The sequence below is a fragment of the Embiotoca jacksoni genome, unplaced genomic scaffold, assembly GCF_022577435.1.
Source record: "Embiotoca jacksoni isolate LCO1_2020_lvr unplaced genomic scaffold, fEmbJac1.0.p SCAF_4, whole genome shotgun sequence".
Classification (NCBI taxonomy): Eukaryota; Metazoa; Chordata; class Actinopteri; family Embiotocidae; genus Embiotoca; species Embiotoca jacksoni.
Window position 1 is genome coordinate 6507801 of NW_027185392.1, and position 21098 is coordinate 6528898.

A 21098-nucleotide genomic window follows, 5' to 3' on the forward strand; every position below is an offset into this window, starting at 1 on the left:
AATGGAGGCTTTGCACAGAAGAAGCCAAAAGTTTGGGCAGAATTGGTGTCACATTTCACCGCAACCTTCCTTTCATCACAGACACCCGACATGTATGACAGAGCAAAGGGACATAAATCATCTGACAGCTGTGGTCATGAGTCAGAGCTATTCTGAAGCTTCTGGTAGAGATACTCATCAGTTATGAGTAAAAGGCCGGAACCAGCATGTCAAACATCCAAATGTCAGAGGGACAGGAAGAGAACAGGAAGAGGAGGAAGGTGTGTGTGTGTCAAGAGAGAGAGAGCAAGAGAAAGGTTGAAAATGAGAGAGTGAAGAGCGAGGAAGAAATCAAGCAGCGACAGTCCATCTGGGAATATCTGAGCACAGAGGGAGTATTGCAGCAGGTGATGGGCTGTGAAGACTGTAGCTGATGGAATACTGACCCGCCATCAAACATCGCCATCAGTTTGAATAAACATGCTTTGTGGAAGAAAGAATTTTACAGAAGCAGTATTGTAGTAATATAAAAGAAGATATTGATTCAGCTGTCTCCTCTTTAAATATAGAATGAAACCAAAACAAAATTAAAAAAAAATGGAAACCAGACCGTTGTAAACTGATCCAGACTGTAGGTTGTACAGGGAAATTCTACTCGATTACATTTTATATATGTAAAAGATTGAGCTGTTTAAGTATTGTTGCCAATAAACATGACCACGATTTCCAGTAGAAATGTCACATGTTGAAAATTTGTTCCCCAAAATGACTTTGAAGTTTAGTAAGTGACAGCTGTAGCTTGAAGCTCGAAGTTATCCGTCTGTCCATTCATCTGTCATCTGTCCACCACAATATTTCAAGAACACCTTGAAGGAACTTTTCTGAGCATTTTCTACAAACTGGACTCAACGATGAATTTATTTGATTTTGGCAGTCAAAGGTCACTTTGACCTCACATCTGTTTCAGTGTTGTGAAATCAACACCATACCTTTTCTTGGTGTCACCAATATGGTCAGATACTAAATTGGTGACATTAATCTTGGGTGTTCACCTTGAAACTGTGCTGTTTGTTTAGATCTTCTGTGCTGTCAAGTTGAAAATGTGCATGACGCTTCCACGTTTTAGCAGGGGTGGTGGGTGTGAGTATTAAGGGGAGTAGTTCTGGGGTACCAGGACTGACGAACTCAACAAAACACCAGTGAACGGAGGTGCCCATTTGATAACCCCAGTGAGATATTGTACACTCTCACCTTGTTATTAAGGCTCGATAGTGTCTTACTTTGGTGTATGAGCATAGCATGCATAGAGTTAGCATAGCATCCTGCGAATTAGTGAGGCATTTGGTTAGGGAAGACGGGTAGTAATATTGAAACAGTTGACCATTTCTGTGCTTTTCCACATTAATACGCCACTTCGTATGTGTTTTAAAACAAACTGCTCTCATGGCTATAACTTAGTGTTCAATCATGATCAACTTGATAGGACAACTTCCTCAAAGTCTTAACTAGGTATATTGTATGACAAACATGGAAGTAAACTTCAACTTCAGTTTCTATCACCTCTCCTTTCTTTTTTTCCTTTTAAAGGGACCTCGAAAGCACAAACTTGAAAGAATCACTTATTTATGCAAATCACTTCGTAGCAGGATTCAAAACGTCAGCCACCAGCATACACGATGAAGTCAGTGCGTCCTTACGGGGAAATGCAGAAAAGTAAATCTGATTACGTAATTTACACAATTTCTTTCCCTTATATGTTTCAATTAAGACAAATTAGCGTCTGATGGAGCAAAAACCAAAGCAGAAGTGATTTTAAACTGTCTGGAAACCCTGTTTCTCTTCAGCAATCACACAGCTTCATTCATGAGACTGCTCATGAGCAACCACGGAGCACTCGTCTCGTGTTGCAGATGGTCGAGCTGATTGACTGTTCAGATGCACTGTGGCTATATTTGGCACGGTGTATGCTTGCCTCACAACGATAGGTGGAGCAAAGCAAGTGGCATCTGAAACTTTTTACCCACTCACCTGCCTCTCTTCTCCATCTGTGTGTGTGTGCGTGCGCGTGCGTGTGCGTGTGCGTGTGTGTGTTCATGCATGAAGGCTGTGTGTATGTGACATGGACAGACTCGGACGAAATGAATTCATCGGAGAGGTGAGAGTGGCTCTGAAGAAACTGAGAGAGGGCGAGAACAAGCGCTACCATATGGGCCTGGAGAGAATTGCACAGGTATATACTATGTCTGTGTGTGAGACGTTGTGTGGACATTCAGTACATACCAAATGGGTTTCTGTGGACATGTATGTCATGTTGTGTCCTATTTCCATTGTGCATGTTCGCTCCGAGACCAACAGGCATCAATTTCAAACACTGCATTATATTATTAGATATTCACCTGGAGGCTTTGTAGGCAATCGCCATGATCTCTCTCTGTCTCTGTCTCCTTTCAGAATAAAGAAACCAACAATCAAGCAGTGGAGCAGGGAGCAGTCGTCGCAGAGGAGGAGGTAACACTGTTACCCCCTTTATCACCATCAATCTTATTATTAGAATTTTCAACCAAAACGTGGCTCAATGTAATTTCCTATTACCCTCCTATAACTAATACAATCTCTTATCTGTCCAGCCATTCTAATGTCATCTATTGTCACCATCTCTGTAGAAAAAAATGGCTTAATTAGACATTTTTAATCAGTATATGTGGCATGAACATAGACTGATGTGCAGGGAAACGGCTCACACGAGACACCATAAAGCAACAGTTTGTAAATCACACCAGTAATGCCAGTCTGGTGTTTCTCTTCCCTGGTGGTCATTTATCTCATTTCTCTTCATGATTTTAGAGACAGAGGCTAATAGATTTTTGTCTCTGATTAGACTCAGTTAATGGTTCAACCTGGAGAAGGGAGCAGTGTCACTTTTCCTGGCTCCAATAAGGCCTTTAATCACAAGCTTTAATTCAAAACCTCCAGACATACAACAGGTGCTTAATAGTGAAAACAATGCAACAAATCACAACTAAAAATTTTGTGTCAAATATTTGGGGAACAGAAAGAAGTCACGGGAAGCAAAAGTCGGTGAGTAGGAAGCTACAACTGTGTTTTTGCAGGTGACAAACCCACACATTTTTAACGCTTGCAGCATGTTGTCATGTTGGAGAAACAAAGTACTACCACACCACAGTTAAAGTCGTTTGCCCTGAATGTTTTTCCTCAGAGCATCAGACTAGAAGCTGGTGTTGACAGTCTGACCCGTGGGACAAACTCTCGGTGGGTGCGCAATGCCGTGAATATTAAAGAAAACCCACCTGGTTGCACTCCTGACCTGATGCACTCTTCTTGAAATGCGAATGCCACTTAAAACACCTCACCCGGCTCATTGCTTCATTGCTTCATTGCTGCAGGCTTTCTATAGTATTTCAAAAGTGTCTGTTGGTGATTTCCCGAGTTTAACACAAAATTTGATGTTAAATCTATGCTCAAGTCCATAACGAGTACTAGTGGTCACAAAAATGTGTGTAACTCAGGTGATTTTGAACAAGCAATATAACCTGGAATACTTACTCATGAAAGTTATCAAATGTCCCTGCTCCATGCACATCACAGTGCTGCGCTTCATTTACAGGGAAAAGAAAAAGTCTCTGAACTTATTGATAGCACCTCGTACAGTTTTGATTGTGCAGAAGAAGAAAATGACCCCTCTGGGACTTTTTCAAATCCCCCTCTGTCCTGGTGATAAGGATACCGTGACTTACTGTGTTTCAAAATTCCGCAAAGTGTCCTATCCATAAAGCTCAAGGTGTCCACTTTGGCCTTACAATTTAGCAGCTGTTACTGACTAAAACTAAAGATGTTTTTCAAAAGAAAATTTCAAAAAATAGCCCAGGGCTTGAGGGGGTAATTGTTTTATTTTTGTTTGTTTTGGGTAAAAACGTGTGTTGCGAAGGTTTCTCCACTCTGTCTATTCATTGAAGTGGGAGACGTCAGGCTGGAAACAGGTGCTATGTCTGAAACAGTTGCTTTCTGTGTCCCCAGCGAGGCCGCATCCTGGTGTCACTGTGCTACAACACAGAGAAGAGCTGCCTGCTGGTTGGGGTCATACGCTGTGCCCATCTGGCCGCCATGGACTCCAACGGATACTCTGACCCATTCGTCAAAATGTAAGTCACGTCAGCCAGTCATGAACAAACCGGGTATCCTACAAATGATACTCATATACAGCTTTTCTGCATTAGCAAGTCACATTGGAGGAAGTGTTTTGATGTTATTGCTGCAAAAATTAAGGATACGGACTGAAGATCAGCATGTTGAATTAATTAGCGGGCTGTAATGTCAGTGTGTCTTATTTAATCATGAGCACAGTCTTGCACTTTGTACACGATACCTGTACCTACTGTATACTGTGCAGAAAAGCCACTGGGTGTTTACCAGATTCTATGTTGACTTTAATTGGGGAATCACTCTTTACAGATTGAGCTATCTGGTCCCAAAACAAAGAAAAATGTGACTCCCACCTTGAGAACTGTCAAACCTACCCAAATCAATATGGGCTCCAACATGAAGGATTTAATCAGGACTTAGTGTGACTCTTAGTTTGATGGATGTTAACCAACATTCCCAAAGCCACAGACAAAACTGTAAATCCGGCTTAACAAGCTTTACTGATGTGTCCAGGCTGCATTGCTGTCGTACCCACACTCAGTGTTCACAGTCAGCGAGTTGAGAAGGGGTAGAAACAACGGCCTTATCCCAGCTGCATGCTACACACTTCGTGCATACAGAATTGTAATTTTTTTTTGCAGTGTTTCTGGAGTTCACAATTTGTTTGAATTGTATTCAACTTTGAGAAGCTTTTTCATTTCTTTTGTGCATTGCAGAACAAAAGTTTAGTGTGGATGAACAGGCAGTGGTGCAAAATATCTAAATACATTTGATCAAGTAGTAGATGTAGTGTAAACCAAACTGTATATAAAGTAGTTCAAACTTGCTCCACCTGCAGCATCTACAACAACATGCTGCTTACACACTGATGCTTCACTGTTAATAATCGAATGTCATTTATAAAAAAAATATTAGTCAGAGGGACCAAACCAGTTCTTTTACACAAATGTTGCTGCAGGACTTTTACTTGTAATGGAGTAGCTCAACATTGATGCACTGGTACTTTTGCTTGAGTAAAGGAGCTGAATTCTTCTTATACAACTGTTAACAGCACACTCAAAATCCAAACATGTTTAGTCTGCCTTCTGACTTCTTAAATTAACTTAATCATTCATTCAATCAGCCATTTGTCCAATGTGCATAGACCTAAATTCTGTAGTATGGACCCAGGTGAGGACTCTCAGACGGCTCAGTGAACCCGGCGTCACAGTGCGTAACCTTGCACATGCATTGCCCTTTAAACAGCTTGAGGCTCGAGGGGGCATAGCCAGATGCCTTGCTTTGATACCAGCATGGCACAACACCCACAAACCTGTGAAACACACATGCATGTGCTGCATTCCAGGACTTTATTTCATTAGGAACGGGAATAAAGTCAACATAACCCTGATTGACCTCATGCTGCGCAACAAGTAACAAGCAGATCAACAGCTATGAATGGCTTTATGAGTGGATGTAAGACAGTCGCTAAGACAGGCACAAGGTGTTGATCACGCTGCCAGGTGGAGGTGGATGCTTCTTCTTTTTCATGTACCGCTCAGTGAGATTGATACTTTTTCGTCAGCCAATGCAGGTTCCCTTCAAAGTCTAAAACACAAAACCGGGCCGAGGCAAAGTGTCTGACACTGTGCGCCTGAGCCAGCCTGCCTGTGAAGCACGAATGGTGACAGATAAAACCCACACAGCTCCATCTACGATCTGCTTGCTGCACTTAAACACCGACAGTGCAGGGAGATAGAGCTCCCACACAGGACAACTAACCCCGTAACCAACGCCACCTCTAGCAGTGGGAGGCTTCAAGGCAGTCGGAGCACCAGGCTTCTGAAGTTTTAAAGGCTCTGAAACAGAGTTCATTTTCTTCAGGTGATTAAACTGGGATCCGGAATAGGAGGACTGGAATAACAGTCATTTAGACTCCCATGATAAATCATTAGATTTTTTTTTGATTGTTGATTTTTGACCCAAGTTGATGTTGTTCATGGCCTGAGGGATGATGGTGCCTTTGGGCTTCACGTAGGTTTAAAGCTGCGTTTCCCGGCAACATGTCAGCAAATTGCTGTCAGTCAAAAACGCTCGCTTGGCTGTTTTTTTTTCACCCATGCTTACGTTTATCTTTATATATAATTTTTTCTCTCTTTTGAACCACAGTCTTGACAGGAAGCTAAAAACAACCAGTCAGCTTGTTTTGACATGCAGGGCTGCACGTAACTTTGAGATTCCTGAGTTGTGCACATCAGTTCCTATGTGAGCCTCTGCACACTTTTCCACAGCACCCTGCCGTCTCTGGTCAGATCTGTGGAGAAATATACTAGGGATGGGTCACGAATTTCGAATATTCAAATAGTCGTTTTAATCTCCAAGATCGATTAGTACATGCAACTTTTATTCTTCCTTATTTCTCTTCTTTTTTTTTTACCGGCGCCTAGTTGTAATGCGTTACTCCCGTCAGAAGGCGGCGGTAATGCGCTTAAAAGCTGCCTGCCAGCCACATTAAAAACATGGGAAGAAAAAGGGGGGGATATTAAAAAAAAAAAAAAGGTTCAGAGCAAATTTCAAATAGTAGTTTTGCTTGAAATACACATCCCTAAAATGTACATGTATCTCTTTAGAACTGGGGGTGCAGCCGTACATGAAGGTCTGGATGACCCAATGTACAGTGAAGGAAAGAAGGATCCACACAGCCTTTTTTTTTTTTTTTATCCTGAGAAGTTTATACTGAATGAAAAGGGCAGCTACATTTACTGTAATGAAAAACTTTTTTTTTCCAACAGTTTTCTCTAAGGTGTACTTGCGGGAAATACTGAGCAAAACTTTTTTTAAAACATTTTCTAGGTCTTCTCAACTGCAGACAAGAGAAACAAAAACTGCCCAAGCTTAAATCAAAAAAAAAAAAAAAAGAGAAAACTTTCTGTCCTAAACACACATTGATCTTTTTCTTTCTCTCCAAAGGATCGATTTGTTTCAGTTCTTTAAAAGTGGTGCCTTGCACTTTAACCGTTTATACTGTTGCAATGTTTAGAGAACAAAGATAAACGACATGTGCAGCCAGATTATACATCTAGCTCTTGGTCTTCTCTCTATCCTCCTTTTTGCCTTACCTACTTTGTGACATTTTGTCTCCTAAAGTTGTGTATCCCTCCTTGTGTCCTGCACACTTGCAATGGCAGCTTCTTTTTGTACAGCCTCTTGTAGTTTTCATGATTTGTTCAAGCCTCTGATCTGATTCTTGTTTGTGGCACTTCACTTATTTGGATTTTTCATTTGCCTGTCTGCCAGAGTTTCCTTTTGTACTCCTCAGTGTTTTCGTATCGGGGACTTTGTGTACCCATCACATGGAGTCTTGTTTGCCTCAGTTCAGTAGATGGGCTGCAGAAAATCTGCTGCTTAATGCATTCTTTTGTAACTCCCACAAAAGACCCAACATACAGTAATTAATAGTGAAGTTGACTTTAAAAAAAAAGGGTTGACTGTGTTGCTGGTATGAGTGAATCACAGCCCAAGACTATATCAAACGATTAAGTTAAAACAGGAATTCATTTGCTGAGGTGGCTTTCTGATTTACCTCACTGCCAGAGCGTTGATGACCTGCAGCTGTAACAGCAGGAATCCACCTGAGAAATGTGTAACTTAGCTGATGTAGATGCCTGTGTGTGTGTGTGTGTGTGTGTGTGTGTGTGTGCGTGCGTGCGTGCGCGCGTGCGCGCGCGTGCATGTGCGTATTTGTCCAGAAGGTTTTTTTTTTCCAATCTGTCTTTTTTCTGACTTTCTTTCATCTTTTTGAAGCCATTTAAGTGACACAAGGTCAGAATTATCTCACAACTAATTTGTCTTCCATTTAAAAGACACAAATGAAAATTTTAAGGAAGAAATACGTTTACATCTTTCAGAGGAGCCCTCAGTCTTCTCCCATGCTCTTCTCATATGACCTCAAATATCTAAAGAATATACTATTCTGTCAGAAAAAAGACATGTGAAGGAAGGAAAAGTGCAAAACATGTCAGATATTTCCTGCTGACCAAGCACAGTGCCATGCTTTGCAATTTCGCTATCTCTCTCTTCTCGCAAACACATGTGAATTAAAAATCACGAGTCCTCTCAGCTGCAGGCTTATATTTAGCTCCTCTCTACGAACTGTCACTCATTTTCTCCATCACATTTTTTTGTCGTTGTTGCCTCTGTGTGTCATAAATATTTCTGTTTGTTTCCTGTTTTTAACACCAGCTCCTTCCCGCTCATCTCTCCATGTCACTTTGTAGTGGCTTTGTTGTTTCTTTATCTCATTCACAGCCTGCGCTCATCCTTCTGTTTGACTCTCCCAAAGCTAAACCTGCTGGTAGGATAGTGTTAGGCACCAAAGTCTCATGACTCCCAACAGTTAGAGTTGTCAAGTGTGACTGTGACATGAAGTTATATTTTGGGCAATTACAAATGAGAGGTGAAAAAAAAAACATCAGGTGCTATTCACCATATATGATGCACAGTGTAAGACAGTGTTTTTGCGGTTGTTGTTTCAGGTTGTGCTCAACCCTGTCTTAACTTCACATTTCATTTAATTTCACATGCACATGTACAGAATATGTAAAAAGCCTCTATTGTGGAAAGACCAAAACACATTTCTGATATGTTTACATTGATCAGTTTTTGTTTGCCGTAATAATTCCTCATATTCCCATATTTCTGTGACGTGGTGAGACACTCACTTTCCTCATTCTGTGCACATTCTGTGGATTTTAGCCAAAGTTGATATGAGGCTTCAGTAGCGTAACTGTCCTTTTAGTTTTAACTTCACCAAGGAAACTGCAGTAAAGGAACAGCACACAAAGAGACAATCTCTTAATAAAAGGACTGTTATGTTAGAACATTCAGAATTGATTTCCCTGACTTGGCAAAACTTGTGTAGTACTACTTGGTTAGAGTTCGGAAAAGATTCCAGTTTGAGTTCAAATAAGTAATTTTACATTGGTGACGTCAGTGGCGCTGGCGGGATTTCATTTCAATGTAGGCACACGATTTACCTGCCGACGAGGTAGATACATTTTTACTAGTGCTATTTACTATGTCGTGTACTTAATGCCGTCATAATATAACTAACATAGTTTTTCTCTTCCCAAGTGTAATTGGAGATAAAAAAAAAAAAATTAAAAAAAATAACCAAAAATAAGACAGGATCTGCTGTTGTCACAATTTGATTTTCAAGAATGGATGTTAAAAAACAATCCTTTAGAAAACGTACGAACAGTGTGTACAGGATTACGGCTGTTTGTGCCAGTCGATAACACTGCGTCCGTCATTGACGTTACCTAATGTATGTTATGTAAGTTCATCACGTTACATCATGAACATAAATTACTTACAAGAAATCCATGCTTACTTTTGTCTTACCTTGAACTCAAAAACTTCCTGTGTTTGTTCCATCCAACCAAAACATGACACTGAGACGGTATCCTCTCATGGATTAGTGTGTGTATAACCTGCTTTGGCTGCAATTTTGAGGCTGAAGTGGTGTTGCTGCATTAGATTTCATTATATAATCTGCACAGATTGGTGTTCCTATTCCTTTTTCCACTCCTTTTATGGCTTTCCTAGCATGAGTTCTCATGTCGTTCCCTACGTGAAGAAACAGTTTGTCTCATAAATGGTATTTAATAGCAGCTGTCGTCCCCTGTTAACCTTATCAGTCAGTGCAAGCTGGTGACTGAATGGTAGAGGTATACAGCCGTTAAATATATGGTTAGTTAGTTTTCTGTTGTTCACGCTTCTGCAGTGAACAACCTACTTTTTAAGGGAACAGTTACAAAAAAACTGAAGGGATAATCCTCCCATATCTCTCTGGACCAGCTCCTGCATTATGAATTATTCTTCACATTGAATTTGCTATGATAATTTGGGCATAGTGTAGTTGCCGCTGTACAGCCTGTATTTTTATTTATGCAGTCGTAATTATGAATGTTGCTGTCGAATAATGTTTTGTTGTTCTAGAAATTGGAATTCTCCGTATGTAAAATGTGATTTGGCACAGCTCAGGCTGAGATGTACCTCGGGCTCTCACCTTACCCTCTCACATGCTCCTGGTCAAATAGATGCTTTGTTTGGCTGCCTCTCTCAATTGATTCACTCTTTTCTTCAAGTTTCCGTTTTCTCTCTTGTGTGAAGGCAGTCAGACTATTGTGTAAGCAGCAGGTATTCTGGAGGAAATATGCTGATTACGTGGCTCATGGTGAAAATGACCTTTTAAAATGCAACAAACATTTAGCTGAGACTGTGACTGGTGACAAGACATTGTGTGGTAGATAAATGGCTTTTACTGAAACAGCACTATAATTGGTGTTATAACAGGTGTATAGTTAGTTTATTATTAAAGAGCGGTTCTTTGAGAGGTTCAGTGTTGACAGAAATGTATTCCCTTTCTTAAAGAGGCAAAGCCTCTCTTAGTTTAGAGTTTTAGATGCAGTCTTAACTATTTTCTCTAATGCATTTTGTTCAGCAGCTCTCGGTTTGAGATTTTGCTCTGCAGTTACCTCAAAGCTTCAGTATTTTTTAATTTTTCAGATCATTGTTTTTGTTTTTAAGACCCACAACTTTATGACCTGATTCAGTCTCACTGCTTTCATCACTGTCATCTTCAGTCACAGCAGGCAGCTGCTTTTTAGTGAAAAGAAGCTGATAAACTAATTGACAATCTTAGTATTACAAGACCCAAATCCCCTGCGTGAATGTACGGATCTGGGCACAGGATAGTTTTTAAGTTGTTGCAACTTAATAGGCGTAGACATCACATTATGTTGTGTGCTGAACCTCTGCCACTGTCGGAACTACATAAACGGCATCACGCTGGTCACGGATTATAGTGCCCTTCAGAGTGGCTGAACAAACCTTCATTTGAACAATGTTTGGACTTAAGTGAGTAAATATTTAACACAGGTGTTGGTGAAGAGCAAAACCAAGGGACTGAATATTTCTACAGGTGGCTGAAAATTCCTAATGAAAGCTAATGTTGCTCCATGTCTGCTGAGTGTGTAAATAAACAATTCTTTACTGACTCATCCACTCAATAACTTTATGTGTTAATATTGTGCAAAGAATCAATCAAAGACCCCATGCAGTAAAAACAAGTTTTTAGCTTTGTTAACATATCCACGTGGTGTTTTTTTATATGCCTGAAGACATATCATAAGAAAAATAAACAGTCAATACCATGGTTTTACGTGATTTTGAGTTGAGTAAGTAAATAATCATCTTGTGATCCTTGAAATGTATCTTGCAAGCATTCTTTCCCTCAACTGGAAACATTAGACACTGATCTTGGAAGTGGATTTTTTTTCTGATACTACAACCGTAGCAGATCGCTTTATATCATGAAAAATGGCATTTCCAGCACTGACAGCCAACATACAGTAGCTCAAGTCTTTGTGCCACCACCTTGCTTTCTATCAATTCCCCTCCTCCTCCTCCTGTTCCTTCTCCACCTCCATCCCTCCATTTTTCACTCACTTCGATTCCGGCTCTGCAGGGACAGCCCCGAGCCCATCTCACGCATCAGCTGTCAGGCCAGGATTTGTCACTTGCATGGGGAGGCTGGAAGAGTGAGATATCTCACCGCCTGAACATCTTGACTTGGAATTTATGCTGATGATGACTCCTATTGCCCTCCAGCGATCCTTCTGTTGCCTCTTCGCTGGAGCATACACTCTTCTAACATCGGCGTGATTATGATCTTGCTATGGTCTACTGTCTCTCTTTCTTTCTGTTCAAAAGACTTCTGGGTCACAATTATCTCAAAGACATTTTGCCAACTTTCTGTCTCCCTTAGTTTCTGCTGTTCAGCAAGGTTTACGGTCACAACAGGGCAGAAGATAAAGAAAAGTCAGAGATTAATTATTTTGATCTCCATGAAGTTTTGTCCCCGTTTGAGGAGATTTTAGGGAGCACTATTGTATAAATCTTTATTATATTTTACCCTTTTGTCCTGTAGTGCTCTGAACTCACTCTGTTTCTCTAAGGAAGTACATACAGTATATGGCAACAACCAGAGTTGAATTGAAGATTTAGTTTGACATTTTAAGAAATACCCTTGTTTGCGTTCTTTCTAAGATTTAGACGAGACGGCTGACTCACGTCTGTCTGGTGAATATGAAGCCATTAATCGAGTAGCTTAGTTTTGCATCAAGACTGGAATCGGGGAAACAAATAACCTGGGTCTGTCTCTAGGAAACAAGATCCACCTTCCACCACCTCTAAAGTTCAACCAACATGTTGTTTCTTGTGTGTTAATCAAAAACTGAAGTGTTAGCTATGTTGCATCTGTCCCCAGCCTTTATGGGAAGCTAAACTGATCTGATACTGGCTGTATTAACAAAGATATGAGACAGTTATCAACCTTCTCATCTTACTCTTGGAAAACTGTCTTATCTGGAGGTTGAAAATGCCCAGAAAAGTTCACAAGGTCACAATGAGTTGATGTCTTTGTCTCTTTCTCTCTTTTTTTCTCACTCTGTCTCAGAATCTTACAGCCAGATATGGGAAAAAAGTCCAAGTACAAGACCACGGTGAAGAAAAAGACTCTCAATCCTGAATTCAATGAGGTACGACTGTCATTCTTCTACCGAGCAGTGTAAAGCCTTAAAGTTTGTCACCTCCTGCATGCGCTCGCAGCATCAGAGAATGTACTAAATAAGGAATTCCTTTCAATCTTTAATTTATGAGTCATTGATATAAATATGCTCTTGTGTGCACCACCTGTATAGGAGTTTTCATATGAACTACCCTTTGACCAGCTGGCGAAGAAAACCTTGGAGATCTCTGTATGGGACTACGACTTGGGAATGAGCAACGACTTCATAGGTAGGCTAAGAAACACTGAAGTGTGGAGGGGAGGAGTGGAGAGGAGAGCAGCAGCAGCAAAGAATAGGACTGTGGCAGACTGTTTAAATAAATGAAAGCGGAGCAATTGAAGAAAACATAAAAACCAGGCCGAGCGTGGGTGGAGAGGAGTTTAAAAAAAAAAAAAAGGCAGGGAGATGAGGGGCAATTATGAGACTTGAGGGGAATGACTGAGCGAGCAAAGAAGAGTTTGAGTGGAGCAGGAAACGGAGGGGAAACATAAAAAGGGAAGACGTTTTTTCTCTGGATCTACATCTTTCATGGTCCTGGCGCATCATATGGCTGCAGCTTCATCAGACTGCTAAACAGCTTTGGCATGGCCTGGTGTGTATATCATGGCAATGGAGCGCATGGGAGCTTAAGGAGTGATAGAGAACTAGTGGGGAGGCACAGTGAGAATGGATTACCACCCAGTGAGCTTGAAGGCCCCTAGATCAAAGCATTTAAATTTGTCTAATGTGTGTGTGCACATGTGTGTGTGTGAGGCACTGGGTGGGTGGGTATGTTGGAGAGAGACACCCGCTGTTTAGATAAGCCCAGTGAGTTATTAGCCCTGCTGGGAGGAAAGGCCATCAGTCTAACATACAACCTCAGATAACAGCCTTTCCCCTGACCATTATCATTACAGGTTTAGCTACAGCTGCCTGCCAGTTATGTTAATTGGGGCTTGGAGAAAAATGACAGAGACAAGAGAAGAATGAAAGAAAACGAGATGATAAAGAGGCCGAGCGAGCGCAATCCCAGTGCAATGGTGAATAGAGAGAGTGAGAGAAATAACAAGCACGCTAATAGGCTTGGTAGAATATATAGCGGTTGTCAAATGGTAAAAGGTGAGATGTTATAGATACATGGAGGAGAAAACTGAACTATGAGGAGCAAATCTGAGGGCTCAAGTGCACAAAAAACCTCAGGCAATAAATCAAGTGGATAACTTGAAGAAGCAACCAGGACATAAGGATACACAGGAAACTTCATCTTCACCAGAAATCAAATCTAAACCTCTGACTTTGAGTTAGATGTGCTATATTTTACATTCACATTGCCTCTGTCATCTTACAGGAAAACTGTGAAACCTTACAGAAAGCATAACACAACTCCAAAAAGCTACTATCAAACCTGAGAGACATTATTAATACCACAGCTGTTTTTAAGTTTTTAGATCAAAGAGCCTCAAGTCAATTGAGACTGGGGCTGCCACAATGATGAAGTTTTAGCTGGCAATTCATTGTCATTCAAGTAATTGTAAATAACGATTTAATTGTCTTTTATGATTCATTTTATGGCACTATTTAAGTGTAAGCCTAATCATAGATTAATAACACATATACACCTGATAAAGACGAAGAGCCATTTATTGGAATTGAATATTAGAACCTATAACTTTATTGAAGCCAAAATGTGGCCACAGTGGTGCTGTGGTGTTAGGTTTTGCAACTATATCAATGATGTTTATGTCAACAGATGTGCACTGACGTGATGTCATTAAAAGAGCACCAGTGAATCCTTTAAATATGGAAAATGATGTGGAAAGAGTGATGGGAATATCACGTTTCTGTTAGTTTCATCCAGCTGTTTCTATACAGATGAATGTTTATGCAAAGTGATCTATTAAAATAATTGGTAAAAATTATTTATAATTTATGTAGTAATTGTGACATGCCTAATCGAGACGAGTCAAATCAAGTCTCAAGAAGCGATGAGCTGATTCAGTAAATGAGTATCGGCACCAACACTCACCTGAAGCAGATCAGGGATCAGCCAGTCAATACAATTTCTTTATTAATGACATAATACAAGTTATTTTTATTTATTTAGTCACAGTCCACAGGTCCGCTGGCTCTGTTTTTAGTGTCAGCCTCATATTACATTACATATAAAATAATTTCAATTAGTTCCATTTAAATCTTTATACCTTAGTGCAGGAAACTGATATCAAAACTGGGACTCAGAGTTGAAGTGGATTTGGTATCAGCAGAGAATCAAGTCATGCCTGAAGCGAAGCAAGACAATTTCAAGTCAAATCTCTTGAGTCAAAAGTTTCTATTCATGTCTCACAGGCAAGTCACAAATCTTTGTTAGACAATTGCAACTAATTTGCACATCTCCCAGGTCTGCTGATCATTTAATTGGCGCTTCATCTGTACCGGTTGTGTTCACAGCGTTAAGTGTTAATAGAGTTTTTTTTATGTACACAGATGAGACCATGACCTTTGAATTCATAAGTCTGATAATTAATGTGGGTATGCAAGATGTGCCCGTGTCGAAAAATTGTTGTCTGCAGCCCCCCTAAAGGATGGGAAAGTTGTGGGAAGAGGAAGAGGGAGATGCAGATGCTCAGCAGTGACGTTGTTCGATGCATTTTGACTTCTTCAGATCTATGGCTCTTAGATGCTCGGTTGACCACACCCACGGATTTATCTGCCGGTTGGGTTAAGCACAGAGAGAACAGGGTTAAACCTGTGCCCGTGTTGGTTCACACCTGCTTAACAGCTTGTGTGTCAGCCTCACCTCTATCTGTGTCATGGCCTGTTGCTCCTGCCCTTCATCCTTCTTCCGTCGCCCGGCGAGTGTCAGGATGGCTGACTATTCATTTGTCAGTAGCAGCCCGCAGGCTCAAGGAGCGCTCCATCGATCTTCGTTCGGAGATGGTGGGAGTGCTGTGGGGTCAGAGGGGTGGAGGTTGATAAAGTGTCGTGCGTGATTATCCTATCGAAACTCTGTCAACAGGTTTAGGCCTGCTCTACAAGTAGCGTATCTGTGTTTGGGAGGATAGCTCAGGAGGATCCAGGCTATGAAACACTGAAAGGCTGCTCCTATCCCCCCAGTGGCACAGTCTCAGGCAGGGTTCAATGCCGAGCTCAGATAAGTTGCAGATCAACAATCAAGCCTTGCGGCTGTCATTTTCCAAGGCGCTGTTCGAATTCAGCATTGCCAAAATACTGTTAAAAACCGCACGCTCCATTAACTGAGCAATCACAGCCAAGGGAATGGCTTTGTAATAACCTCGATGTATCAACCGCCTGCATTTCTCTGTCTTACAGTCTGACTCTCCTCCAACGCCTCCATCACCTCCACTCACTTTCACCTGACTCATATCCTGTTTCTCTGCATATTTACTCCCTGCACTCAGCACATCCAGCACCGGTGTTCTTTTAATAAATCATTCTTCATTTGAAATTCTATTGCTTGCAATTCTCCAGATACCTTTCAATTTCTCCTTCTCTCTGCCTGGAGGAATTCATCTCCCACGTCTGTTTGTCTGTCAAATAATCTTTATTGGCATGGATGTTGTTATATAGTACCTTAGTGCCTGAGCTCAATTACATATTATTAAATATTGGATTTTAACAAGAAAACAAAATGACTTATGTGTCTTTTTCTGAAAAGCCTCCAGTTGTGGAGACTTATTTTGCTCAAATATATTAAGGGCAGTTTTGAGGTATTTTACATTTAATACCACTCTGCGTTTATACTTCACAATATTTCTGACAGAAATATTTTGTTCCACTACATTTATCTGACAACTGTGACTACTTGCTATTTTTCAGGTAAATAATTATATGAAAATGACTGTTTAGTGTCCTCTTTGGTGCCTTGTAACATTCCAGGGAGAGTCGTAAGCAGCTCTACCAAAGACAGCTGTCCCTCTTAATGTTTCAGATGGTTTATTCCATCCGTCCGTCCGTCCGTCCATCCATCTATCCATCCATCCATCCATCCATCCATCCATCCATCCATCCATCCATCCATCGTCCTGAACAGGTACCGGCTGGGTAAATCCTGGACAGCTCGCCAATCCAGGGCTAAACATATCCAATATTTTACAAAGAAAAATGAAAAAGAGAAAAGTAAAAAAAAAAAAAAAAAGAAAGAAAGATACACATGTGAAAGGGAATAATCTCTAGAGGTTTGGAACCACTCGCTTAAAACACAAAGATATATATAAAGTAGTAGGTAAAATAAACTTTCCAGCTACAACAGTGAACTGCTACACATGCTTGGATTCATCAGTATAAACATTTTGTAATATTTTGTAAGCAATAGAGATATACCATTGACACAGAAAGTAGGAGAATAACTGAACTGTACCACATTGCACAGTTCAGTTATTCACCGCAGAGCAGAGCCCAACCCTCTCAAACAAGTAATATGGAATAATTGAATAATCAGACGCTGAACAGATGTGATTGGGTCAGGCCCGATTTGTTAGGTTGTGTATTAAAACTGAACTGTGTTTGGACATTTAAGAATGTAAAATATGTCATAAATTTATCCTTGTCTGCACATTAAAAAGAGGCGTACTTATAGCTGTCCACTTGGGATCGGATCATCCGGGACAGATTTAATACCAGATATGAACGGGCTTTCTGTCTCCTTTTGTCACCCATCCTTCTCACCAACTGACAATTTCCCATCACTTCTTGACTCTCCTCCGTTTCTGCTTTTCCCTTTGTGGTTGCAGGTGGAGTGGAGCTGGGCATCAATGCAAGCGGACAGAGACTCAAACACTGGTTCGAGTGTCTCAAAAACAAAGGGAAGAAAGTCGAGTACTGGCATACGCTCACACAGCAAGGAGCCCCGAGCAGTGACAAACCGGACTAGATTATACAAGACATTCATGCATACAAGCACACACACAGACATATATGCACTACCACACACACACACACACACATTTATGTCATTGAACGATAGTTGATAACAAGTTCAAGTAACGAGTCCAAGTAAAGCAGTGATAACAGCAAAGAATAAAAAATGCAATAATAATATTGTTAAAAGTAAAAATTTGTCATATAATGCCAGTAAATACAGCACAAAGTATTAGTATGATATTTAAATATTCACACTAATATTAGTGATAAGGTGTAATCTGAATCCATTTTTTTTCAAGGTGAACCAAATTGTGACAATGTCCTCATTAAAGTGGTGGCGTAACAAAACAATACTCACAAAATTGTGCTTTAGACCTTACTGTATTGTGGAAGTGGCTCATATTCATTCAAATTTACACTTGATGAAGAGATTTGAGATTAATGTACTCAAAATTCATTCAGTGGAAGTGCCCAACAGTATGTGCACCCTTTGACCCTGTAAACACCTGACATCAAGAGCCAATGTGATCCTTCCTTGAGTGTTCGGATCACAAGTGGTTTGCTTAAAGTTCAGGAATGAATGCACCCAGGATGCACTGAGATCCGATCGGCTCAGGCCACATTCAAGGGTGGTCTGGGACGCATGTGGCCACAGTTTTTTAGCAGTGTTATTTTTCCTCCATTCAATATTTCATCTTTTCCCCTCTTTCGCGCAGCCCCAATTGTTGATCTACCTGCAAACTTTTGCAAAGAAGCATCTGTTATGTGATTTAAAACACAGGCTGCTACTCAAGGCTTCAAACAATTAAGTAATCATACCTGAACCGAGAGGGTCCTGACAGTTCACCTTGAGAATTACAAACTCACTGAACTGTGTTCAGACATCTGCAAACGTGAAATACATCAGAAATTTCTAACAGACGGCTGATCAATGTCTGTTGCTAAAACTCATCTCCTTCCGTTTCTGTTTGTGTTCTTGTGCTCATTTACTTGAATATTTTTGTGTAATACGTGTCTATCTGCATGTAGAGAAGGAAAGTGAGATCCGATCACTCGAGACGCATGATGATCCCAGATGTGAAAAGACATCTTAAAGCTGGCCACTTGTGATCCGGTCACTCCAGGACGGATCAGGATCGATTGAAAATACCAGGTGTAAACAGGGTCTGTGACTCATAATGTGGTACATAGTTACAGGGGTGGGGGTGTTATTGACGGGTCATGATAGGTCTCTATTTTAGTGGCTGTCGTTCTGATGCAAAACAACACACCATATTATAAAGCACAAAATGATCCATTTGGTGGATTTGTACCTTTACCTTTTCAGTGTTCTTATGTCTTCTCATTGTCTTTTGAGTGACAGTGGTTGTCTATCCACCTTCCTATCAGACAGTCATGTGTCAGCAGACGTGTGTGTGAGCGTTTGTGTGTCTGTGTGTGTGTGCATGAGGGCTATGAGAAAATGAGTGCCTACATTTTCTGTCTGTGCAGTGTTTGTTTATCTGTACTCACATCACGCCCCATTCAAAGTGTCTCCACCCAACTTCAGAAGCACAGAGGTGCGAAGAAATATAAAAAAAAAAAATGGTCAAGAGAGGCGTACAAGAGAGAAATCCTCTGCTACCACCGCAGGCCTCAGTGGTGTGAGAGTTACTGGATGAAGGACACTGACAAACTGTCAGTCATGTGTGCCAGGGCTATGCCATCTCTCTCCTTCCACTGCCAGACAGTCACAGAGCAACTCTAAGAGAGGAATATATCTCGATAGATAACTTCTGACTTTCCAGATGAAAGGCTGAAGGTTAAGCCCCCATCAGACAGACATTGCTTGGTGAAGTACTCCTTGCAACTTTAGTTTGTTGCGTGACAACTGGGTTCAACTGACTTTACCACAGTAACTCCTGGTCTGGTGAAAGAGAGAAACACATGAAGCAGCATGTTCTTCCATCGAATTTACACACAGATCTGTGTAAAAACATCTGCCCAATGCTTTACATGCCAAACTCTCAGTCTAAGGATCTAAAGAGAATAGAAATTGAATAAAAATTGAGGCTGAAATTAACATTAACCATCAGATGGAGTCATTGCTGTGATATATTGTCCATTAATCCCATTACTTAACACCCATCATTTAACAGGTCTTGTGCAGCATTTGTACGGTACAGTATTTTATCCTCTGGACAAGACACTAGACCACTGGGACTGTACATCCATGTCTGTCAAACACAGGATTTCCTGCTGAGGGAAATTGTGCAGTTTGTAGAAATACAGACGTAGAGAATAGAGCCCCCTCCCGCCCTCAGTGGACACACAGAGTCCGAGATACTGAGAAACTACACTAGGTCACACACATTTTAACCTACATGTTATGAGATGTTATGCATCTTGATGCACATGTCTGCATATTGATGGTATATAAAACTTGTCGATGAATCGTCTAAATGCCTGCCACAGCATATCTAATGTCGTCCCTCGGTTCATCTGTCACGACAGCCCGGGCCATAAAGCTTGTCCACAAAAGCACACCCACAGTCGATCAGTGGCCTCCGGGAGTTTTCTAACTGTTGAATCGATCTGGCTGCTCATATTCTTGGTGTCCTTCGACAACCTTGTGAATGTCTGATTGTTGACTGCAAAAAAATTGATCTTTCGGTGGTGTATTAGGCTCAGCATAAAAAGGGCTTGGACATTAAAAGCATGATACTAAACACATTTTCAGTTAGATCTTAAATGACTTTAACAAGAGGGGTTGGGAAAGGAGGGTGGGTTTATTCTGTACTTTCTCTATGCACATTAAAACTCCCAGAACGTCAGCAGTGAGATAATCAAACCAAAACAACATTATCATGTTATCCAGGCATTAGGGATGCATTTCTGGGAATACTCAGTGTGTTGTTTGTGGCTTGGATGGGTGATTGTGATCAAATAGAGTTCACATTACTGGCTGGATGGTTACTCTTTCCTGTCTCTGGATCTGTTGGTTTTGTTTACAGCCACATCATTTTCTGACTCTTGTCTATTGACCCCGCTTCGCTTATGTAATCATTTTATCTGCAATACAACTGCATGTTTAGCAGTCACCATCAGCTTGTATAATAGAGTGCAACCTTAGCTGATCATTCTGAATGGTGATGTGTTTACAGTCTCTGCCATCCATTCAGTCTCCCACCATCAGCGTGTATTTGTTTGTTTGTGAATACGATGATTCAGGGTATTTTTTCGCTCAGTTGCTATGCTTTACCAAGCGAGCTATTGCTTTAACGAACAACTTTGACACTTGTCTTCCTTAAATTGATATCAGTGGTAATGATGCAGGAGGGCTGAGATGGGAATTAGATGGGATTTCACTCTTGCAGTCCCTGTGTATTCACTGTCAATGTCAACCGCACAGTATGGCTGCCATCCTGTGGTGGGTTTGTGTAACTACTTCGCAAAATAAATCGAAGCTGTTTCAGTGGTCGTCTGTCCTCCTTTGAATGACATGTG

The 21098-nt window shown here is 40.9% G+C and overlaps 1 protein-coding gene across 1 annotated transcript in view; it reads left to right on the forward strand.

Moving 5' to 3' along the window:
• The window catches only part of doc2g (double C2-like domains, gamma), a 37108-nt gene extending 16042 nt beyond the window's left edge, over window positions 1–21066 (forward strand). The window contains exons 6-11 of the mRNA XM_069166783.1: window positions 2083–2209; window positions 2431–2487; window positions 4015–4139; window positions 12641–12722; window positions 12885–12981; window positions 17483–21066. Coding sequence (XP_069022884.1) covers window positions 2083–2209; window positions 2431–2487; window positions 4015–4139; window positions 12641–12722; window positions 12885–12981; window positions 17483–17622 — 628 coding nt within the window. The 3' untranslated portion in view covers window positions 17623–21066. The remainder of the gene's footprint in view (window positions 1–2082; window positions 2210–2430; window positions 2488–4014; window positions 4140–12640; window positions 12723–12884; window positions 12982–17482) is intronic.
• The last annotated feature ends 32 nt before the right edge of the window (window positions 21067–21098 follow it).